General features: G+C 30.3%; 1 protein-coding gene and 1 long non-coding RNA gene across 2 annotated transcripts; one reads left to right on the top strand and one right to left on the bottom strand.

The window, feature by feature from the left end:
* The first annotated feature begins 656 nt into the window (after positions 1-656).
* On the top strand, positions 657-6,718 carry LOC107878242 (aspartic proteinase 36). Its single transcript, XM_047397165.1, has 10 exons — positions 657-1,312; positions 1,447-1,576; positions 1,687-1,934; positions 2,027-2,254; positions 3,064-3,226; positions 3,358-3,431; positions 3,526-3,613; positions 4,434-4,509; positions 6,190-6,261; positions 6,436-6,718. The coding sequence occupies exons 1-10, from the start codon at positions 1,086-1,088 to the stop codon at positions 6,576-6,578; spliced, it is 1,449 nt and encodes a 482-aa protein (XP_047253121.1). The 5' UTR covers positions 657-1,085; the 3' UTR covers positions 6,579-6,718.
* A 2,901-nt stretch (positions 6,719-9,619) lies between these two features.
* LOC107877249 lies at positions 9,620-12,473 on the bottom strand. Its single transcript, XR_001676272.2, has 2 exons — positions 12,271-12,473; positions 9,620-10,043 (listed from the first exon to the last, which is right to left on the bottom strand). It is a non-coding gene; the product is annotated as an uncharacterized LOC107877249 (long non-coding RNA).
* Between the last annotated feature and the right edge of the window lie 136 nt (positions 12,474-12,609).

The following is a 12,609-nucleotide window of genomic DNA, read 5'->3' as shown; positions in this document are numbered from 1 at the left end:
GAATAATAATAAAAAAATTGTAACAGTCTTCTCAACAAACAGAAGTTTTTTTTTTAAAATCAGGATGATAAAATCTTATTTAAAATAAAAAATGCCTCGAGAAAGATTAAGTGGGTTGGTTATATTGTCTATTGAAAAATACTATTATTAGAAGAAATCAATTGTTAAAAATATTAGTGACTTTGGATCTCAAAAAGCTAGAAAATAAATTTCAAATATATATTTATATATAATATGTCTATTTTGAGTTCAAGGCCTTGAATTTAACTTTTATCTAGGTCACCAATGTGCTTAAGCCGTCCATTGTATAATCATAGCAGGAACTTTTAAGAAAACAAGGATTATTAGGAGGTTTTCTACTACTTACTCTAATTCTTCATCTTAGTAGATCTAATTCAGGATAGATAAACCTGTGAAACCTTTGTAAAGAGGGGAGAAACAAGAAATGACTTGGCCTTATTCCTATGCAAATTTTTTGAATGCTAACTAACGAGATAGGAGTCATGTCAAACCTCCTATGACCACATGCATGTGAGTGTACATGCGTGGAATGTGAGAAGTACATGTGGAATTGATTTGATTTTTTTATTTTTAATGTTTTCTTAAGAAAAGAATTAAAAGCGAACAACATGACAACAACTCCCCGAGCAGTGCGTATACACATTTGGATTTGGCTCCCCTCTATTACACCTTTCCTCCATTTCTGTGGTGAGAGAGAGAAGGACATGGTATTGGTATAAAGTATAGACCAAGAGAAGACATTTGAAAATTTCCAAGAAAAATTTAGGGGAACTACAAGGTATCTGAACACTCCACTTGTCATTTCCTTGTTGATTTCTCTGTGTGTCTCTCGTTAGTTTTTCCCCTCTCCCGCCTTCCATTTTCCCTTGTTTTCCCCCCCACCCCCCACCCCCTCCACCCTACACACACACACAAAAGAATAAGAAAATATACCAACTTAAGAATAAAGAAATTAATCCCTACGCTCTAAAGATTCATTCATACATTATATGCAGAAGCATACAAAGACTTTTTTGATATATATATATATATATATACATACGCAGTTTTAGCATTTGTATATAATGTTCAAGATAATGAATCTGAGGAAAAAAGGGTGTTTTATTCTTTTGTCGGTTTTGTTGGTTCATGTGGTGGGGGGAAATGTGGTGTTCAATGTGGAACACAAATTTGGTGGGCGTGGAAGGGCTGTTTTGAAGGAGCTCAAAGCGCACGACGTCCGTCGTCATGGCAGAATGCTCGCCCCAGCGGACTTCCAATTGGGTGGCAACGGCAATCCCACTGGTTCAGGGTTAGTTACGTTCCTTTTTTTTCATGTTGGAAAACAAAATGCTATGTTTGTATTGAAAAGAATAAAATCTTTGAATCTTGTATGCATTTTTTTCTTGTGATTATTTATTTTTGTCATACAATATGGGAATGCAGATTGTATTTCGCTAGGATTTCAATTGGGACACCTTCCAAGGACTATCACGTTCAGGTCGATACAGGAAGTGACCTTTTTTGGCTAAACTGTGCGGGCTGTAACAATTGTTCTACAAAAACCACTCTAGGGGTATATGTGTATATATATATATATATGATCCTTTATTCTTCCAATATACTTTGCTTTCAGAAAGAACAATGTATACTGAATAGCTATTTGAACTTTTTCTTGAATAATAGATAGAGCTGACACAATATAACATACACGCGTCAACAAGTGGGAAATCTATTACCTGTGAGCAAGATGTTTGTGCTGCTATGTTCGAAGGAGAATCTTCAGAGTGCAAGGTGGGAAAGCCATGCGAATTTGAGGTAAAATATGCAGATGGCACCAAAGTTGCAGGAAACTTTGTAAAGGATAGGGTTAATTTAGATCAAGTGTCCGGAGACTATAAAACATCACCCCTCCAGGGAAACATAGCATTCGGGTAAGACCTCCTGATTCCTTTTATATATATATGTTGGAATTCCCCCGCTACACAAATACTTCATCTTGTGACTTGTTTTTGATCCGAGATAGGTGCGCGTCTAAACAATCTGGAGATCTTGCCGGTTCATCTAAAAGTGCAGTTGACGGGATAATTGGTTTTGGATCATTAAACTCGTCCCTCATCTCACAGTTAGCTGCTTCTGGAACTGTGAAAAAAAAGTTTGCACATTGCCTCGACGGAGTTAAAGGAGGCGGCATATTTGCTATTGGACAAGTAGTTGAGCCACATGTAAACTCAGTCCCATTACTCTCAAACAAGTACGTACTTTACTCAGTAATGCATGTAGACAGAAAATAATTCGTAGCAAACATTGTTGTGCAACTCAAATTCTCTTTTTTCCTCTTCTGCACATTCCACTGAATATCACTCTGCTACCTTTGCCAGTTTGCCTCACATATGACTTTTTGGTGATCGAAGTTCTTTTTCAAGAATAGCAACAACCTAAATGTTCACTATATAGTCTTAGTTTTTCTCTTTCCATTGTTCAATGGTCACAGCATATGCTCCTCAGCCCTCTGTTTGGTCAATAACTCTCAGATAAATTGTGCTAAAACTTTTTATTTACACTTCTTTCGTTTCAAAAAGAATGATCTAGTTTGACTTGACATGAGGTTTAGAAAATAAAAAAACTTTTGAATTTTGTGGTTTTAAATTAAAGTTACGTGAAATGTACCAAAATGCCCTTTAATTTTATGGTATTAAACATGTCATGTGGAAGTGAAATTGAAATATTGGCAAAAAGAGAAATGACTCCTTTTTAAACAGATTAAAAAGGAAAATAGATCATTATTTTTTTAACGGAGAGAGTATATCTTTAACTACAGTACAGTAATATAGTAGTCATGCTGTCAAAGTGCGGGAAATGCGGGAAGGGGACATTGTAAATGTGATTTGACTGTTATTCACAACTAATGGAGATAACATCAAAGATGGCAATTGCTGCAAGTGGGTGGTTAAAAGAGCAACAAGAGTTGTCGATATATCTATTTGGACAAGAAAAACAGAATTGTTTTTATACTTGGTTACACAAGCAGTAACGCATCTGAAATGCTTATCTCCTGTTTAGGTCACACTACACTTTACCTCTCGACCATATTGAGGTCGGGGGTCAAGTTCTAAACATTCCGACTTACAAATCTGAGTCGAAGTCCAGTCAGGCAGCGATACTTGATAGTGGAACAACCTTAGCATATATTCCAAGCAAGGTCTATAAGGCTCTCATTGACAAGGTAAACTCAGCTAACTAGAAAGTACTAATTAAGTACATTTATTTCATTCTGTGAAGTTGGTGCGCATTGGATATATACATGGTTCCTTCTCCCTTACTGCTTGCATTTTTTTTAATTCTGTGCCCCTATAGCTTAGGGAAAAGCAACCAGAGTTGAAGATTCATCGGTTTGAAGGTGTTCACGACTGCTTTAAGTACAGCGGAAAGTAAGCAAGCTTCTGATAATTCACGTAGATCACTTTCAAAATTTATTTCCACTTTGATCAATCTAGCTAATTTTTGACTGATCCGCTGGTGCAGGATTGATGACGGTTTCCCAGCTGTAACATTTAAGTTTAAGGGAAATCTTTCTTTGACAGCCTATCCCCATGATTATCTCTTTGAAACCGTAATCTATCTATGCATTCTCTCTCTCTATTTGATTACATTACTTTTTACCTATATCCAAGAAAATGAAGAAAAAAGATAATCACATGATTTTGTTTTTGTAAATATGTGTGTGGTGAGAGTGAGGAAGGTGAGGGACGGATTATATTGTTTCTACTCGATTGCTTGGATTTACATGTACTCCCCTTTTATACTTTAAAAATAGGATAACTTACACAAAGTGAGCTAGTGGGAAACGCCAAAGACATTGAAACATTTTGAAATACTGTGTCGCACGATTTGGGGCGACAAAGGTGGAGTAGTTTGTGGTTGTGGGAGGCGACTGATATGTATACGTATTAGATGTATATATCCGTGGGAGGCGACTGATATGTATTAAGTGCAAATCTACAGAACTAGAATTTTATATAATTCTTTTAAAGGTTTGAGATTTTATGTAATAAGGATCCTCAAGTTTGGGGTTTGTGTAATTTATCCATATAAGCATGAACATAATAAACAAAACACCAAGATGCAATAAAGGCACACTTGAATCATTAGTGTGTTGACCTCCTGCAATATATATCTGCATGTGTTTGTCTAAACGTTATGAATTTTTCTTACTACGCTCATTCTCTGCATGTATTTGTCTAACCACTGTGATTTTCCTCACTTGACGATTTATTTCTATCTTATTTGTTTTGACCTTTCTGTACGAAAACTAGGATGGGGTAGATCCTAATTGAATGTTGACAAGTTTTTCTATTAGTCTGCAAGGGTATTTTTTTGAAGCTTAGATGACATTAATCATTATCTCGGTTTCCTCTGTTTCAATTTTGCAGAAAAATGAATGGTGTTTCAGTTGGCAGGACGGAGGGGACGTAATGAAAGATGACGATGCCACTTATTTACTAGGAGGTATCACTTTACCCCGCTTCTACTTTGACCCGAACTGTTGCGTCCATTCACACGCAGGTGTACGTGATCGAATAATTAATAAAGAATGTAATCTATATATTGTACCCACAGAGATTTGACAAATTGAAGTTCTATTCTAAATTCATAGTTTAGCTATTCGGAAGGTAAAAAGTAATTGAGAGTGTTTTGAATTTTAATAAGGTAAAATATAACAATGCTAAATAAACCGGAGAATTTGTGTGTAGTGATTCAGAGGAGGAAAAAGATCTAGGGTTATGATATTTTAATTGTCCAGTTGAGCTATCTAATCATACACCTAGTTTGATTTTCCGAGTTAATAGTTGCAGGTTAATTTTTGTTATGTTGAATGTTTTCCAACAACTCTAAGCTTACTTGACTATCCTTAACGTCTATATTTCTTTGGTCGTCATCAGTTAACAGAACTACATAGGGATGTTGTCTATAGTAACTAAATTAGGTCATAGGATATATTTCTATGCTTAGTGATGAAATAATTTCCTTTCCCTATAAGGTTTATGAACTAGACCCATTTTTTCTTTTTACATTTGTCGATTCTTTTTTCAAGTCCAACAAACAAGTCCTAGATAGTATTTTTAAGGTGATCAAACAAACAAATAATTGAAATCAAGAAAAGAATAAGCAACTCAATAAATAAAAATTGAAATAGATAATATGATATTCAAGCCACAATTCTCATGTTTAACTACACCGCTAGAAATTTAAAGGTTTAGCTACTCATAAATTTTAAAAAAGATTTCATGAGTTTACAACTGCAAAGTCAAAAATAAAATAAAAGAATAAAACTAGACCTTGTTTTAAGATTTTTCCTAGCCTTTGACTTCCCCAAATCAAATGTCTATCATAGGAAACGTGTGATGAGGGTATTTCTAGAGGTTAAGATACCTTGGAATTTCAAAAACTAATCAAAATTGGGTTAGGTGAAGTCCCTACTAGCGTCACTGTCAACATTCCAAATCCGCACCACTTCTTGCTTTGCAGCATTGGCGCAAGGCTTCACTTCTTTGGCCTTTTTCACTCATTTTGTGTTGCGTTGCAACGTTCATCATCCCTTAATTTCTTTTGTTTCTTTGGTGCTTTTTTTTTTTATTTAAGCTCCAAATACCTCAAGATACTATTACATAAACAAAATATGAAACATGAATGTATTTCTTAACATTTAAGCTCAAATGATTCTAAAAAAAAAATAAATATGAGGCGAACGATAGTGAAATCACGTAATTTTTTACCTCACATAAATAACCACTCAAATAATCTTACAAATTTAACTTGGCTAAAATAAGAAAAGAATACTAGTAATAATTTTGACTATGTTAAGAATTTAATGAAACTCAACCTTGTGTCAATAGTTTTTTTCATTTGGATAGGATTTGCTTGAAATAAATGTTGTAGCCTTTGAAGAGTAATGTTGCAAGGCAGATTAGTAGTCAGAGATATTCTTTCCAGGCCTGGGAAAAAATTAATTCAATTATAAATTTTACTATTAACATTTTATTCTTTTTTAATTATAATTGTAAGTATTCCTCCACTCTTTTGTAAAAGTAGCACGGCTCAGATGCACAGGAATTGTGTATCAAATATGCAGCTTATCATAATTACTAGACATGTTGGTGGCATAACTTGTGAATTTTTTTTATGCAGATATGCTTTTATCAAATAATCTTTTTCAGTATGACCTTGAAAAAAAGACCATTGGTTGGACTCAATATGACTGTAAGTACACATACCTTCACACTTATTTGGATGAATTTTTATTTCTTCTCTAGTGTACTCAATAAATTTTATTTGTTGAACAAAGTATTAAGAAAAGGATAAAAGATATTTGAGAAATTCATGTTAGAATCATTAGTGTATGCAATGTTCATGGTTTTGCTGGTTAATTTTCAGGCTCTTCGAACATTAAGGTCAAAGATGAAACCTCTGGAAATGTATATACAGTGGGTGCTCACAATATTTCATCAGCATCTACAATGACTTTTACATTTTTCTTCTCACTTATCTCTTTCCTATGCTATTTATTGTTGAAATGAGAACGTAACAATCAAAATCTGCACCACATTACATACAACAAATTCAATATTTTTGTATTTGTATAAGCAAATCGATTTTGGTGAAACTTTTAGGAACCATTCGCATGTATATATATATATATACACTAGACATTAAAGGACCCGTGCTATATATATACTAGACATTAAATGGCTCGTGCTAGCACGGGCCGAATATATGTTATTTTTTTAATCTCAATTTATGTGATACAAATATAATTTAGATAATTAATTATTAAAATAATTTTAATTTTTAACTATTGTGATTTATAATACTATTTCTTCTATTTCAATTTAAGTGACACTGATATAATTTCAAAAGTTAACTTATGTGGTAGTAATATAATTTTGATAGCCAATCAAATGTTTATGTTGACATATCGTTTTGTGTCTATTTTATGAAATATTATTAATTTTCTAATGCGATCATAATAATTAATTAGAGGTGATCTAATAAAATGACGATTGAAGCAGCGGAGAACTCATGTCTTAAATGACTTATAATAACTAATTAGAAGTAATATAATAAAATTACTATAAAAAATACTTGTGAAAAAGGTGGTAATAGGCATAGTATAAGGCATCAAGTTAATTTAAAAAATCAAAAGTTAATTTATTATTTTTTGTCAATTTTACGTTTTTTATTAATTATTATAATTTTTTAAATACTTAAATAACCTATAGTAATTAATTTGGAGTAATATAATAAAATTTCAATTGAAGCAACCGAAGCAGGCAATACAAGTAGGCACATCGATTATTACAAAAATTTTAATACTTAAATAACTTATAGTAATTAATTGGAGGTAATATAGTAAAATTACGATTGAAGCAGCTGAACCAAGCGACATGCCTGCTTATTGCCACTTATTATTATTATTATTATTATTATTATTATTATTATTATTATTATTATTATATATAACCACACGTGCGTCGTACGTGTAGCCTTTGATTATTTAAAATTAGATGATTTTGTCTATTGCGAAAGTTTTTAATAAAGTGCAAAAAATTCAAATCACTTCTCAAAAATCCTTCACACTTTAATATAATAATGTAAACATAACAAATATTTTATTGCAAACACATATATATTTTACCATCAGAAGTTTCAAATAATATAATATAAATATAGATATAGATTAGAGATTTAAATTTGTGATGTTAATTCATCCCAAATTTTAAATATTTAATCGTTTGCCCCAAAAAAATTAAGTCTGTATATGGTATTAAGTAATTTTTGTTAACATTCCAGTTATGAATTTTAGAGTATACATGTTTCAAAGTCGAGAATAAGAATTTAAGATAAAATATTCATCCTCTTTTAAAAACTTTACATAGACAAATACGTTCAAACTTATTTACAATTTTAATATAAACTATCTAACGAAAATAAACTCTTGTCAGTACTATTATAGCATGATGTCGAATAATTTCAAAGTTAAGCCTGGTAACTTTCTTACATAATTTGTGTTATACCTTTTTAAATACTAGTTTAGGTGTACGTGTCTCGCGCGTGTACCTCACTTTATTGAATTTAAATATTACACTAAATAGGATATTTGTTTAAATAATAAAATTAAATACAATAATTAAATTCAACATTTTTTAGAGAATTTATTTAATTAAAACTAACATTTACCAAAAAATTTGTTAAGCCGATCGACATTCATCTTTTGATTAAACCAAATCTTTACCAAAATTTTCTTGTTAACTAATCTACACATAATGACGTTTAATTAATTAAAATGAATTACCTTTAAATTGACGAATGGATTGTTCAACCTTTCTAGCATGTTCTTCACCATGCAAATCTAGCTTAAGCACAACAGTGGTACTGGTCTTCATTTGAAATTTGAGAATTCTTCGAGGCTAAATTATTGGAAGGAATTAATTGAAAGGTTTGTGTAGAAAAAATAATACAAGAAGTCAATATATAGAAATTTTTATGGAGTATTTTTCTATCGTTTTTTAGGAGTATTATTTTAATGGATCAGTACAAAGAAAAATATTAATTGATTCTCTTTCCATATATTTTAGGAGTCCTATTTATTTTAGTAGTCTAATTAATAAATTATAATTAAATAATAAATTGAAGAAAATAGTGAAAAGACGTTTTATCTAAAGAAGAGTCTTTTAATGAAAAGCAAAAAGTTCAAATCACTTTTTGAAAAGTCTTCACATTTTTAATATATTATAAATTATAGATATAGATTATAGATAAATAGTAAATATAACAAAAGATAGTGCGTAAATTATAATTACACCTTTTATTTTATATAAAGATTACAATTAATGAAAAAGACACTAAAGGCAAATTGAGTCCGCTTTTCACTCTAATTTAATATTATACGTACTGAATTTATATTAGTGGAATCCTAAATATTTGGAGTTTGTATATTATTCAACTTAGTAAAAATAATTTTTTTCCCTAATAAAAAGAGCTCAAAGTGCATAAAATTACTTAATGTGATATGGTAATAAAAACTCCTAAACCTTAAAGAATTTTAATTTCACGGAATTTTCCTTCTTTGGGTCTTTTTTTTTTCATTCATGATCCAAAATTGGAATACTAATTACTATGAATTTTGTTTATACTAACTTATTGTCTAATCAACTCTCTCCAATACTTTTTAGGTCTAACTTTACCTCTCGTAAAATTATCCACCACCAATCTTTAATATCTCCATATTAAGATATTCATGCATTCTGTTTTTCACATGTCTAAACCATCTCAATTTCGCTTTTCATAAAAAAAATTCTATGCAAAATAAATATAAAATATGAGAAAAAATAAGATCTCATGTTCATAAGAACAAAAAATCTACATATTATTCTCTATATTAATAATTCTTTGATATGAGAAGAAAAAAAGAACAACTCACCTTTTTCTTCTACTTTCAATTAAGTACAAAAACTCATTAATCGTAAACCTCTGAGGCAACTCTCTTTGTAGCAACATATATGACTTGGCACAACGTTAAGATTCTTCAATATGTAATGTACTTGAGCCTTTAAAATTAAAATCAATAATAGATAATGATAATAAATATAAGCGTTAGCATAATACTGATCATGAATTATCAATCCACATATTAATAATCTACGAGTTCTATTATAATAAATTATCTTATGCCCTTATATGTGTATATATAGAAGAAATCGTGCTACAATTTGAATCATGCTAAGTTAAGCTCCAGTAACATGGCACCTTTCGGTAGTTCTATTCCAAACAGAAAAGCATATTAAGACAAAGAAACACCTACTTATCATAATTTAGCTTGAACTCCATCAACAAATGTTGTCGTTTTTTTTAACTCTTCTTGTTCAATGATAAACTATCATATGTGAACTCATAGAATATCCTATTCTTGAAAGCTACAAGTTACCAATTATATAGTCATTGATACCTAAATTAATGTCTCCAATTCTTCATATATATGTAACCTGCTAATGATAAAAGAAAAAGAAAACAATATCAATTCATTAAAAAGTATAAGCTTAAAATAAATAGAATCAAAACCAAGACAACTCTTATTGCATAATGAATCCATTAAAAGATGAAACATTACAAGAATAATTAAGTGATATCTATAAAAAAGAAAAAAAAAACACAATAACAATTTTGAAGAAAAATAAAGAAGCATTAAAAGACCATCACTTTAGGATGATAGATATTTGATAGAAAAAAAATTAAAAATTATATAATTACTATTTAGATGAGTTCCATAGCAATATGAATTATTGACAACTGGGTTGTTCAGCCGTGAGTAAATTTTTAAAGTGGGATTTATATTAACCAAGTCCTATATTTTTGGGAAAAGTTTTTTTTTTTTTTTTTTTTTTTTTTTTTGAAAAAGTCCAATACTACACAAACGAAATAACAACCTTTTTTTTGAGAAGTGACGTACCCAACGTGTACCAATAAACATGGAAAAAAAATTGTTACCATAAACTTAAAAAATATTCTTAGAAAAAAATCAAAATCACGTTGATAACAAAATATCCAACAAAATATTACCATAAATTTAGAATTCAACTAACTGTAAGTGAAAGAAGATTTTCACCATTTAATATTTTATATATTTATTATAGTCAATATTTATATTATAAATTAAAGAAAAGGGATGAAAAGACGATTTTGTCTATTGCAGAATGTTTTAATGAAGGACAAAAAGTTCAAATCACTTTTCTAATGTGCGGCACACACACATATATATATATGCTAGTGTCAAATATTTCTTCTTTCTTTTTCCCTCATTATTGTTATATCCCTTTTTTTTTTTTGAATCTGATACGAGATCTATACACACACAATGTATATATGTAAATCATGCTTTATATTTTTGGCTTACATCATCAACAACCACTTAAAGTTGTCCCAAAAATTCACTTAGATCTCCAACTAAGGCTTGTACTTATCAAACCTCTAACTCACCTGAAATTTGATCCATCTGGTTTTTTTCGCACAATCAACAAAAGGTATAGTGTGTGTAACACACTAGCATGATGTGACAAAAATGACCAATAAGAAAAAAAATACGTGGCATTAAGATCCAATAATTATTTTTAATAATAATAAAATTTTTTTAAAAAAATAAAAACAGAAAAAAAAAAAAACCCCCCCCCCCCCCCCCCCCCGTCATCTTCTTCTCCAGCCATCCGTATTCCTTATTCTTTTTTTTAAGTTGCCATGTCCGACACCCCTTTTTAACAGCCATCCTTTTCCTTCTGCCATGTCTGACACCTTCTTTTTTAAGAGACATGCTTTCCTTGTTTCTTATTCCCCTTTTTAACAAAGCTATCATTGAACATAACAATCAAAATCTGTACTACATTACATACAAAAAATCTAATATTTTTGTATTTGTATGAGCAAATCGATTTTGGTGAAACTTTTAGAAACCATATATATATATAAACAAAGCAAATAATTAATAAGCAGGTTTTAGTATATGCTATAAGCAAAGTAAATAAACAAGTTAAGCCAAGTAACTAAAACAGGTAAGTAGTTATGAGAAAATAAAATAGAGTTAATGTGGATGTGTTTTTATATGGTGTAAAATCTTACTCAGTACTCCCTCCTTCGTGGTCCTTAGTCCAGTGTAAGTGTCCAAGTCATAAAAATCAAAGTATATTTTTTCCCAAAAATAAAATATTTTTGTATTTTTTAATTTTTTTTAATTTATACCCTATTCATCTCTTTCTCTTTAGTTTTAGGTATTTTAGCAATATCTTATTTAATCACATCCCAGGAGAGTAACAACAGTCCTTTTAAAATTTTTTGCGTACTTTTCAAATCCCTAGGAATTTACAGATTAACCCATAGTTATTTCTTAAACACTGAGAGAATAATCATATATTGGGGATATGTTTATAAGTAATTTACTAATTTTACAAGACTAGAAAACTAGCGGTGAACCGCCGACGATCCAGATCTTATAATATTAAAGACACATCTACTAATAATTAAATATGTACACGTATACTAATAATTAAATATGTATTAATAAGTAATGAATTTTACAAGATCGGAAAACTGGTGGTAAACCGCCGGCGATCCAGATCTTATAATATTAAAAACACAACTGAAATAAAATATGAACTTGATTAATTCAAACATAATTTACAAACTTGAGAGAAAAATACAAAAATCTATGTAACGACTACTTACATGTTTTAAGGAAGAAGTGGGGTTTCCTTTTCAGGAGTCCCCTGAAAACTTGACAGCTACCGAAAAATGAAGAACTAAGAAATTAATATAGACTTTTTTATACACTCTTTTTTTTTTATGAAGAACTAACAAACTTTGAAAACTAAGAATTTTATGAAAAACTAAGAACTTTCTCACTCTTGATTTTTTCTCTCTAGCTACTTATGTTTAAGTCTTCCAAAGGGGGTATTTATAGGCATTTGTGGACTTCAAATATACTTTATGGATTTCAAATCCTTTAATAATAATAAGACTTTAGCAAGACTTTTGGCAACTTGGGTGGGGCCCATGATCACATGG

The sequence above is a fragment of the Capsicum annuum genome, chromosome 9 (assembly GCF_002878395.1).
Source record: "Capsicum annuum cultivar UCD-10X-F1 chromosome 9, UCD10Xv1.1, whole genome shotgun sequence".
In the NCBI taxonomy this organism is placed as follows: domain Eukaryota; kingdom Viridiplantae; phylum Streptophyta; class Magnoliopsida; order Solanales; family Solanaceae; genus Capsicum; species Capsicum annuum.
The sequence above is the reverse complement of the archived record's forward strand: the minus strand, read 5'-3'. Positions and strand labels throughout refer to the sequence as shown.

What these genes read in the sequence shown, in the direction of transcription:
- LOC107878242 (XM_047397165.1), top strand. Translation starts at nt 1,086, where the DNA reads ATGTTCAAGATAATGAATCTGAGGAAAAAAGGGTGTTTTATTCTTTTG. An exon ending in ATAAGGCTCTCATTGACAAG is followed by an intron (nt 3,227 to 3,357) that starts GTAAACTCAGCT and finishes GTGCCCCTATAG; the next exon opens with CTTAGGGAAAAGCAACCAGA. An exon ending in TGCCACTTATTTACTAGGAG is followed by an intron (nt 4,510 to 6,189) that starts GTATCACTTTAC and finishes TTTTTTATGCAG; the next exon opens with ATATGCTTTTATCAAATAAT.